Raw genomic sequence first — 10803 nt, 5'->3', positions numbered from 1 at the left:
GGGACCCGGATGGACCGCCAGAGAGCGCCGGAGGACCGGCGGGCTAGAGAGGCCCCGCGAGCGCCGAGACCAGTCGTGGAGCCAAAAGAGACTTCCGGCTTTCCTTGCCGCGTCTGTGTGGTCGAAAGGCGCCAGGAGCATAGAGACAGGCTCGGGAAGAGAAAGCAGAGCGGCCAGGAGGCTCCCTGGCAACCATAGAGACACGGGGAGGGGAACCACTACCAGCACAGCCTCTTTACCAACCATAGAGACACTCGGAGAGAGACCAGAGTGGTCAAGTGGCTCAACAACCATAGAGACAAGAGGGGAGCACAGCTATAACTGGGCAACCATAGAGATGGGCAGCCAGTAGGGAGACAATGGTGGTCATCTGGCTTTTTAGCAACCATAGAGACATTAGGGTGTGGTGGGAAGAGACCAGAGGAGGCAACTGGCTCCCTAAAAACCATAGAGACACATGAGGAAGAGAGACCAGAGGAGCCAACAGGCTCCTTGGCCCCCTCTGACTCCTGGGCCAAGGGAAGAGCCTGGAGGATCAAGGCCTGGAGGACAACAGAGGCCGAGGGCAGGGCTGTAGGGGGTCAATACTCCTACCCCAACACCCACGCGCAAAACCAGAACGCCAAGCTTTAATGCAATCTTTATTTTGCTGTATATACAATTAAGCTATTAAAAATTTGTACATTATTTACAAATTAAATAATTACCCAAACCCTCCAACGTGAACTCTGCCGCGCACAAATAAAATGGGGGGGAGAGAGAAGTTAAAAGGAAGCAACGGAGGCAGCGACGGGCCAGACTCGTCCTTGCGGTCGCCCTCACTTCTTCACTTTCCTCTCCCCAGATTAAATCAACCCCTAAAGGAAGCAAAGTCCAAGGAAGCTGGGGGCACGCTTCCGCAGCCTCAGCTTCTCCAAAAGCCCAACGTAAAATGGGACCATCCAAAAATATTCTCGCTTTTCCACTCAAAAAGGTTATTAAAAAAAAAAACAAAAAGCAGGGCGCTCTGTGGCGGGCGTTCGGATCGACTCCACCCCAAGCCCTGGAAGCAGGAGACCCAGGCAACTCCTCAACACTCAAGTTTCCAAACACCGCTTTGTTATTGCCGAGTTGCTCATAATACACTATTTTTCGGTAACGAGCTCCCCCCCCAAGTTAACCCGGAGAAGGGGATGCAGCCCTGGGAGAGCCTCAGCGGGATACGGAGAAGGGAAGGAAAAGGATCGCGAGAAGGTGCCAGCCACCCCCAGGTTGGCCCGCGCTGCGGCAAAACGCTCTCCATCCCCTCCGCGTGAATTCCTCACCCACCGGCCGGGTGCTTCGCCTCCCCCCGGAGCCTCCCACACAGTTACGGACATGGGGCGCAAAGCTCGGCCTCACGCCAAAACTATCCCCCTTTGGGCTCACCGCCCCGTGTGATCCTCTCGCCGCCCAAAAATCCGCTTTCCGCCTTTTCTTCAGAAGGGCCGACGGCGGGAAAGGGAAGGGGAAGAGGTCCCCGAGCTTCCCGCGCCGTCTCCGACTGTTTTCCCTGAGATATGTGTACTATTAGAAGCCGCTTCGGTTAAAAGAGAGGCACTGAAGAGTGATAACATCCCTGGAACGGAAAAGACACACGGCGGAGATGGCTTTGAGGGTCCCTGGGGGCCATGTGGATGCCGGAGTTGGGTGATGGCAGGTGTTGACGCTCTGTCCCAGCGCTCCTTCCCGCTGTGCCGCACGGCGCGCCGACTCCAGCCCCCTCGGATGGGGAAAACCAGGCGGGAATCAGGCAGCTGGGAGCCGAGAGTTAACGGAGCAAGACTTAAAGCTGCCTCCTGGTGCTGTTAGCCGCCGACACGGATGTCCAAACCGCTCCCCGACGCCGATAAGGACACACCGCGAGCCCGGCTGCTCCTTTGGGAGTTGCGCAGAGGGATAAAGGGAGAGGATCAGGCCGGAGAATCGGAGGGTTTATTAAAATCGCCGAAGCCTCTCCGTTACGATGCCCCGGACAGGCTCCCCATCGCCGCTATCCACAGCCAAGGCGGTTCCTAGGAGAGATCCGCTAATACTGTCAATCGGCAAGAGACCGTCCGCCTCTAACGAGCCCTTCCGGAAAGGGAGGGCGTTGAAGCAAGCAACACGGAGCGCAGCCGGAGCGGAGGCGAACGAAACCCCTCGGAGCTCCGGGACGGCAGCTGACGTGGCTCATTTCACCCCAGCTCGCCACCGTCCCCGCCAGGCCGCAGTCGAGGCGGCTTTTTGCCTCCCGCCCTCCCGAAGTGCTGCTAAAATGAAGCAGGAAGAGATCGAACGGGAATAAGCTCCGAGCAGAACGACCGCTGGCGCCTTAGGGGGACGTCGCGGCCGAGGGCGGAGAGACTTCGGCCGCGTTTCTCCTCCTGGAGATGCGGGGATTCGTTCTCAGCCCGTCCCAAAGCACTCGAAGAAAAACTTGGGTGAAAACCAAGAGCTTTCAAGCAATTTCAAGCCTCTCCTTCGCTTGACCGAAAAAGCCACCAGGTCCTAACACGGCACGAAGACGGCCGGAGCTTCCTGCCGCAAATCAACGCCCGGATCAGCCCGAAACGCCCCAAATCGGGCTCTGTGACCGCCAGCTCAGATGATGGCGGAGAGCGAAACRCTTTTATCAACTCCTCCGGCCTCCAAACCGGCTGCCTAGCGCATCCTGCCAACGTCCAGCGCGAAGGCAGCTCCCCCTGCTCCTTCGGAACGGCTTCCCGGCCAGCATCACGGAGGCAGAGCCCGGGACTCCAGAGGTAGAAAGAAAACGGGGCCAAAGCGAGAAAAAACAGGTGGAAAGAAGCTGCCGCCCGCCGGAGAGGAAAAGGCGGCCGCGGACGATGGCTGCGTCCTCCAACAAGGGGCTGGAGGCTCCGGAAAAGGAGCTGGCGGAGGCGGGTGCTGCACGAGGCTGGAGTCACAGACAGGACAGCCGGGGACGGGTTTGCTTCCAGGCTGTGGTTTTCTTGGGGTTTTAAGTCGGAACCGGGAAGAAAAGGCAGAAAAAGAGGCCGAATCCGACTCCCCGGCCTCGAGACGAGTCCGTTTCTCTGCACGCGAGGGCCCCAAACGCGGAGGGACGATGGGACCGGCTCCCCCGCTGCCGTCCCCACGCCTTCGTCTTCCGTGAAATTTCGGCGGCGGGGAGGAGGAAGAGGGAGGGAGAAGAGCTGGGGGGGAAAAACAGAGCCCAAAATCGGTCACCCAGGCGAGCTGCGGAGGAAGGACGTCAGTGAGAAGAGGAAGGGGGCGATTCCAGTTTCTGGAGCCGGCGTCTCCGGAGCTCCGCGGCGTCGGGTTCCCCCAGCAGAGACGATTCCTCGCCTTCCTCTTCCGGCCCGGCGAGAGGCGCGAAGCCCTCGGCGCCCGCYGGCCCGGCCGGATCTGAGGGAACAAAGCGGAACCGCGTCAGTTTGAGGAATTGTGGCTTGGAGAGCTGGGAAAAATTGGTTTAAGTTTATAGAAAAGCAGCTGCGCGAAGAGACAAACAGCCGAGCGGCGGGATAAGGCGTCTGCCTGGGAAAACCGCACCTGCAGCCTGCCGGTAAATGGCTAAATAACCGCCGAGAGACTCGAATATCTTAAAAGAGGGTCCGGTCTCGGCATTTGGGGACCGTCAGAGCCTCAAGGAGCCCGATTCTCCCTCCCGTTACCTGCCTAAACCTCTGCAGCGGCGCTTACGTGCCTCGCGGGGTGTTTCTCCCCCCAATTTCTCCTCCCTACCGGCTCAAAAAAGAGCCGTACGGCACCTCGATTCAACCCGGCCCATCGCCGTAACGCTCCTAAAGAAGGATCGGACGCTTGGCGAGCAGGCTTTCGAATCCCGGCTTTTTGGAACGGCTGGATACCGCCCGTTCGGGGACAAACCGCCACCCGGGGCCGGAGAGGGCTCACGCACCGAGGGAAGCCGTCGAGTCGGGCTCGGCGGCGGGTGCCAAGGCGCCGTCCGGCGAGCGGAGCGGGACGGACTCTTCAGCAGGGGTCTCCCGGCTCGAGGAAGCGGCAGCGGCGGCGGAAGGGGGCTGGGGCGGAGCGGGGCRAGGAGACCTGGGTGAAAACGAGCAAACGCCATGAAAAATAAAGAGAAAAAGGAAAATAAAAACGCCCAAACCAGGCGGTTCCTAACACTTTGCCAAATGCTTCCGGCCCGCGAGACTCCGCCGTGCCCAGATCTCTCTCTCTCCCATCCCGTCTCCCGGCAGCAGGAACCCCGCGGATTCCTCAAAGGCCGCCGCGGGAAGGGGAAGAGGGGGAGCCTGTCCCCGCGCGGACGTCGCTACGGCTCGGAGCCGTCCCGGCRCGCCGTTCCGCCGGCGGCAGCGTTACCCGATGGTCGCCAGGACCGTCAGGTACTGGTTGATCTGCAGCATGGCGGCGTCCAGGAGCGTGTGGATGTTCTGCAGACACTGCAGCCTGGCTTCCAGGTTCTGCCGGTCGTGGCCCTCCATGGCCCGCAGCTCTTCCTCCGTCAGCCCCGCGAAGCCGGCGGGCGGCACCGGCATGGGAGGGAAACCTGGGAACGGGGGGAGAAAACAGAACAAAACAGGTGGGTGAGGGATAACGGGATGGCGCGGGGTTCTCCGGAGGAGATCGGCCTCCAGGGAGGCAGGACGCGGCGGCTTTTCCTCCCCGCGCCGGGATAAAGCGCCTCAAAACGTGCTTCTTCCTCCGCTTACCGAACAGCGGTGGCCATGGCATTCCCATCCAGGGCGGCGGGAAGGGAAGCCCAGGCACTGCTCCCGCCGGAGTGGCTTCTGATCCCGTTGCAGCAGCATCTCCGGGCCTCGCAGCGCTGGCTGCGGGGAGAGGAAGGACGTGAGCGTGGAGGGAGACGGGGAAAACCCTTCCTCTCTCCGGATACCGGCCCCACCATTCCCTCCCGGAGGAACGGCATCCGGGCAGGGAGAGGGGAAAGCCGGCGGCTCACCCGAAGCCGTGCTCGAGGCGGCTCCGGCGTTTTCGGCGCTGTTGGGCGGCTGCACGCCGGGGACCGGAGGGAAGGGACCCACCGGCGGCCAGAAGGGGAACATCCCCGGAGGAAAAGGCGGCAGGATTCCTTGGGGAACTGCGGAGGRAGAAAAGCAGGTTAGAGCTACGAATTTCCTTAAAACATCTTTCCGGAGCAGGACGGAAGAGTTTGGGCCAAGACTCTCGGATTCGACACCCTTCGAGGCAACGGTGGCCTGGAGACGACGCACGGAGCAACTCGTCCAGCTCGGGACACCCGCAAATCGTTATTGCCCTCCGAAATCCGCCCTCGTCGGCTCCGAAATCCACCCTCGTCATCCCCGAGCTCCCCATTTCGGCGCCGTTAACCCAAACCGCCTGCGTCCACTCACAGTTGGGCGGCTGGGGAACCTGCGGCGGCTGCGGCGGCTGCTGGGCTTGCTCCGGCGCCTCGGGCGGCGGCTGCGACTGCACGGGCAGGGAAGCGCGCAGCACGTCCATGCGGCAGGTGGGACACGTCTGCTGGCGCTGGAACCACGACCGCAGGCAGCTGCGGGGGCACCGACACCCCCCCGGTTAAGAGGGGCCACGCGATAATTTCGGCGGGGACGGGAAAATCTCCCCCCCCCCTCTCCGGGGCGTCACGCCGCGACACAACGGCCCTGCGTTAATTATCCGCCGCGCGGCCAGGGAGGATCCATCCGCCTCCCTGGCGGAGACGGGACATGTCACTCCCGAATCGCCGATCGAACCCGCCCTCCAGCTCGGGAGGGGAATCCCGGGAGCGCTCCCCGTCTCTGGAAACGCGGTGACGGATGGCCTCGGCCCTCTCCTACCTGGTGTGGAAGATGTGGTTGCAGGGCAGACGCTTGGCGCCCGTCACCATCTCCTCGCGGCAGATGATGCACACGTTGTCCATGGCCTGCAGCTCCTCCGGGGTGGCGTCGGGGTAGCTGGACGGGGAGACGGCGGAGCTTAGAGAGCGGAATTACGTGGAAGGGAGATTCGCCGGGGTCCGGGAACCTCCGGAAAATCCCTTCCGGCGAGCAAGAGTCCCCTCTTCCTGCTGGACCTCAACCTCCGAGGAGGACACGGGAAGGCAGCCAGGACTCCTGGGTTCTCCCTGCCCGCTCTGAATCCAGCTATCCGCTTCTCTCCCCGCTGTTGTCTGCCTTTTTGCCAGAATTAAGCCGTTTGGCAGGAAGATCCCAGCATAATCACGCACAAACCCTTCTCCTCAGATCCCTAAAGGATCCTTCCAACCTGTCTGATCCCACGGAAGAGGGGGGCAAAGCTGCAGCTAAGGGACAGCCGGAAAGAGGCGCCGGGGGCAAAGCGACGCTCTTCCCCCGCTACTCACAGCGTGTTCATGTTGCGGATGGCCCGGCGGGACATGATCGCGTCCGTCACCGCTTTCTTAAACTGCCTGGAAGGAGACAGGAAGCCAGCGGGGTTAAGCGGAAACAGCCGCCGGCGCCGAAGAGGGGCCCCAAAACCCAGCTCACCTCATCGCCAGGTACATGGGGCGGATGGCGAAGAGCGGGAAGGTGTGGACTTTGATCATGATGGTCATGAAGGCCATGTAGAGCAGGACTTTGATGAAGCCTGGGGGGAAAAGGCGGGAAGAGACGCTTCAGTTCGCCGTTCCCTCCTCCCATCGAGCCCCAAGAGGCCGGAGGGAGGCTCAGGAAGGGGGAAAAAAGAGGCGCGGATCGTTAGCGCCATGAGCGAATTGACTTTATCAAGCCCTATCAGCCTCCCAGAGCCGCAGGAAGCTCTCCAAAAGCCCCGAAAGGGGAGGAAGAGGAGGGAAGAGGAGGGCGGCGCACCCGTGAAGAGCTCCGTGTAGAGCATGTAGACGGCTTTGCTGTCCCAGGGGTTCTCGTTCTGCAGGTCGATGGAGTGCAGCACGTATTTGATGAAGATAGTCAGCACCATGGTCATGAGGATGGCGTACTGCGGGCGAGAGGCGGCGCCGGAGACGCCTGAGAATCCTGCCTCGGACGGGGAGCCGAGCGGCGAGGCGGGATTTATCGGCCTGGCCTCTTTCGGGAGGGCCCGGCGCTCTCCCGGCGACGATTCGGGGCGCGTGTGCGAGGCGCACGGCTCCTCGCCCTACCTCAAAGCCGAACACCAGCTGGACCGAGGCTCCGCGCGTGAGGATGCTGTGGTACGCGTGACTGACGAAGAGGAAATCCAGAATCCCCAGCAGGAACATGAGCGCTGGGAACAGGAAAGAAAAGGGGAGTGAGATCAGGAGACGGCTGCGAAGGCGGAGAACAAGCCCAGCTGGGGGGAAACGGGAGGCAGAGATGCCTCCGAGCAAAAAAAAGCTGCTTCAAACCGCTCCACGCATCCCAAAACGCTTCCCACCATCAGAGCACCAGGGTTTGGGAGACCAACCCTCGAGGAATATCAGTGGGAGCCAGTTTGTAAATGAATTAAGGGACGAATTAAACGTTCGCTGGCGGCGGACACCCCTGTAACGAGGCCGATGTCCCGGCTCACTCGTTCGAAACATCTCCGTGTCTCCGTCTGAAGGACGGTTTGTTCCCTTCGGCTTCGAGCCACGTTTCGGGCAGCTGAAGTCCGCCCCGGCGTCTCCCCTTAAGGCTAAATCCCCCCCAATTCCTTCGGCGGCTGTTTTCAATCCCTCTAAACCCCCTGCTCCGGAGGTGGGAACACACTTGGCTGCGGGTCCGGCTGTTTTTCCGTGGGTCTGGCTATTCCCCTGTGGGTCCGGGGTCATATTTCTTCGCGTAGCCAAAGCGGAGCTCGTTAAATCCCCGGCAATCCAACCCCGCTCAGCTCCCGGGAGCTGCTGCCCAGCTCCAAAAGCCTCCCTGAACCTGGGAGTGGGGGATTCTCCGGAGCAGCGAGGCCCTGGCAACGCTTGGATAAGGTTATCGAGCCCCAACAGTCCCACGCTCGGCTGCACAAGGCTTTTCCCCCGGCGCCTCTTCCCCGGCCCTATGCAAATGGCCCTGCCGAAATTATCTTTCCTGACCAGCTGCCGCCCCCGTTCGCGTCGCGAAGCAGCCGAAAAGGCGAACCGCGCCCGCGGCGCTCGGCTCTGCCCGGGGAGCGGATCCGACGCGGGGTGGGGTGGGGGGGACAGACGGGGCGGAGAGACTCGGAGATACTCACAGACGATGCGGAAATGGAAGAGCCAGGAGATGTTCGGGCTCCTCTCCATCTGCGGAGAGGGGCGGAAACGGAGCTGAGACCCCCGAAAGGGCTTCGCGCCGCTCCACTCGCCCCCGCGAGGCTCCCGCGAGCGGGAGAGGAGCCGCCGCGCGGGCCGCGAAGCACTTACGAAATCCACCCGGTCCTCGGCCAGCCAGTGGAAGCACTTGAGGAAGAGGAGAAGGGTGAAGAGGGCCACGAAGCGGGGGCTGAAGTCGTCCCTGAAGACGGTGAAGGCCAGGCAGGTCTCCGTGACGGCGTACCACGACCGCTCGAGCAGGTGCTGCAGGGCAGAGCGGGGAGCTCGCCGGGCGGCCTCCCTTCCCCGCGGCCTCCGGCTCCGATTCGGGAGCCCGAGATCGAATCCGAGGCTTCTCCGGCTCGGCAAAAAGCTTAAAACCCCCTTCAAGGGCTGCCGCGTTGCCTCTTCCCCGCGGCCTTTATCCCCGCGGCATCCGCAAACCGGCGAGGAAAGCGCTCCCCGAGCGGGAAGGCGGACGGCTGCGTTTAAGGCCAGCTATGGATCCATTCCCCCCACCCAGCGTCTTCCCGGGCGCAGATTTTTTAGGATTAACCAATTCCCCGCTGCGATTCCGCGGAGAGCAGCTCGAGCGTCGGAGCCGGCCGCCTCCTCCCTGGCGCTCACCTCCATTTCCGCTGCCCGCAGCTGCCCGAAAAACACCTTGCCCATAAATTTGCCCAGCAGGAAAACCAGCACGAAAGCCTGGATGTAGAGAACCTGCGGGAAAGGGAGGGGAAGAGCTCACCGGCAGGCAGCCCGCGGGGCGCGTTTCGTGCCGCAGCGCCCACGGACGCGGTCTGCTCCACCCGCGCCGCGCGGAGACAGCTGGGTCGCCGCTAAAAAACGCTGGGAAAAGCCACGTTTGGGGTCTGGAAGGAGCCTAATTTGGAAGAGGCAGCCGGGAACCGGCTCAGAGCCGAGCGGGCGCCTTCGCCCCCCTTCCCCAGCCCCGTTTCCAGCCCCTCCAGTGCGGGTGAAAGGGCCGAGAAGCAGCGGCGCTGCCGCGTTCCCACCCTCTCCGAGCGCGGCACACGGATTGGCGCGGCCCTGCGAGGCTTCGGCGCAGGCGCCCGTCGCTGCGGGGCGAGCGGTTCACCCCCGAGGGTCGCCGTTTTCGGCAAGTGCCGCCGAGCGGAAAGATCCGTTTCGGTCAGCGGCCTCCGGGGAGACGGAAAGCAGAAGTGAGGGCGAGCGAAAGCCTCCCGGCGCCGTTCAGGGCCCGGCGTGACTCATCTCGGCACCGCGAAGCAGCCCGGCGAGGGGGCTCCGAGGTTCGTTTCCCCGCGGACGACGGAGGCCCAGGCCTCAGAAAACAGCCAGAGCCGTTAGGACTAATCACCCGCCGCCCCCCAAAAAAGATTCGAGGCCGTTAGAGAGAGTTTCCTCCGGGCCAAAGCCGAGACGCGGCTCCGGGACGGGCGGGGAAACGAAACGGTTCGATATCCCCCGCGCGGAGGCGAATGAGCGGGAGAGGAGGCAGAAAACGGGCGGAAAAGACGCCGCCGCTCGTCCTGGCGGGAATCCTCCGGGCTTTCGGAGAGCGGCGGCTCCGCTGCGGCCCCCCCCGCCCATACTTACGGCCATGCTGGGGCTGGATTTGGTGAGATAAACCACGGTGGGGTAGAACTGGTGCTTCAGGTAGTAGGCGTGAGCCACGACGGCCGTCGTCAGCGCCAGGCTCGAGGCCATCATGACCGCTGTGCGGAACATCTCCCCGGCCCCGGCGACCTGCGGGCGGAAGGAGCGCGGCGGATCTGAGCGCAAACGCAAGGGGAAAAGGCAAAAAAAACCGTCGCGACGCGGCGGAAAAGGCTTTTCGGCGAAGCGGCGAGCGACGCGGCGCGAGGTCAGGGGGGTTTAAACGGTCGTCGTGATCTGCCCGGCTCTTCGCGGGCAGGGCGGGTGTTAAATTCCAGGCTCAGCCGGGTTTAATCCTGCAAATCCTCTCGTCCGAGCCACGAATCTCCCGAGCCGTCTCGCTGCCGCCAGGTTTCGGGGCCCAAGAGCGGAGCGCCGTGCCGGATCGGCGCTCAGAGCCGGCGTTTCACAGCTTACGGAGCAGCGGGGGCCGAGGGAGGCTCCTCTGAATCCTCGCGCGGCCCCACCGGTTTTATCCGTGCCTCGTTTTCGAGCCAAGCCGGAACGGGACAGAGCCGAATGGGGAAAACAACACCCAGAAAACACCGATGCTACCCAACTACAGCCGCTTTTTTCAATCCGCAGCCGATTCCCAAGGGGAAGAGCCCCGACGGAGAGCGAAGCCCCTCCGAGCCGCCGCGCAGCGCGAGGAAAGGAGCGTTTCGCCGGTGGCTCAGCTCTCGTCAGAGCCTCCCTCTCCCAAAAGGATTTCGGCAACGAGGCCGGCCACAAATCCCGTTCGGCGCCGGCTCGTCCCTGCCCTAAATACGGCGGCGGAGCGGAGCCGGAGGGAGCTCGGATGCGAGGGGCCGAGAGGCGGCTGCCGGTTTCGGGGTGCCAAAGGCCTCGCAATTTTCCTCACGTTCCGTCTTTGAGTCTGCACGTGCCGAATTCGAGCCCCAAATTAGAGGCGACTTCCGCCTCCCCCGCCCTGCGTTCCCTCCGTCGCACCCTGCTTTCCCTCCGTCGCTCCCTGCGTTCCCTCCGTCGCTCCCGTCACTTCC

At 62.8% G+C, this 10803-nt stretch overlaps 1 protein-coding gene across 1 annotated transcript; it reads right to left on the bottom strand.

Annotated features, from left to right (window-relative positions):
* Positions 1 to 627: 627 nt before the first annotated feature.
* On the bottom strand, positions 628 to 10780 carry SYVN1 (synoviolin 1). The gene is made up of 15 exons (XM_026055726.1): positions 9740 to 10780; positions 8786 to 8878; positions 8270 to 8422; positions 8101 to 8149; positions 7073 to 7176; positions 6783 to 6909; positions 6459 to 6558; positions 6314 to 6379; positions 5790 to 5906; positions 5346 to 5503; positions 4934 to 5071; positions 4683 to 4802; positions 4333 to 4519; positions 3905 to 4053; positions 628 to 3390 (listed from the first exon to the last, which is right to left on the bottom strand). Exons 1-15 carry the CDS (start codon positions 9869 to 9871, stop codon positions 3236 to 3238), a joined length of 1848 nt encoding a protein of 615 aa, XP_025911511.1. The 5' UTR covers positions 9872 to 10780; the 3' UTR covers positions 628 to 3235.
* Positions 10781 to 10803: the final 23 nt, after the last annotated feature.

This window comes from Apteryx rowi, unplaced genomic scaffold (assembly GCF_003343035.1).
Source record: "Apteryx rowi isolate R43461 unplaced genomic scaffold, aptRow1 scaffold_1258, whole genome shotgun sequence".
Taxonomy (NCBI): Eukaryota; Metazoa; Chordata; class Aves; order Apterygiformes; family Apterygidae; genus Apteryx; species Apteryx rowi.
This window is presented reverse-complemented; position numbering and strand designations above follow the sequence as displayed.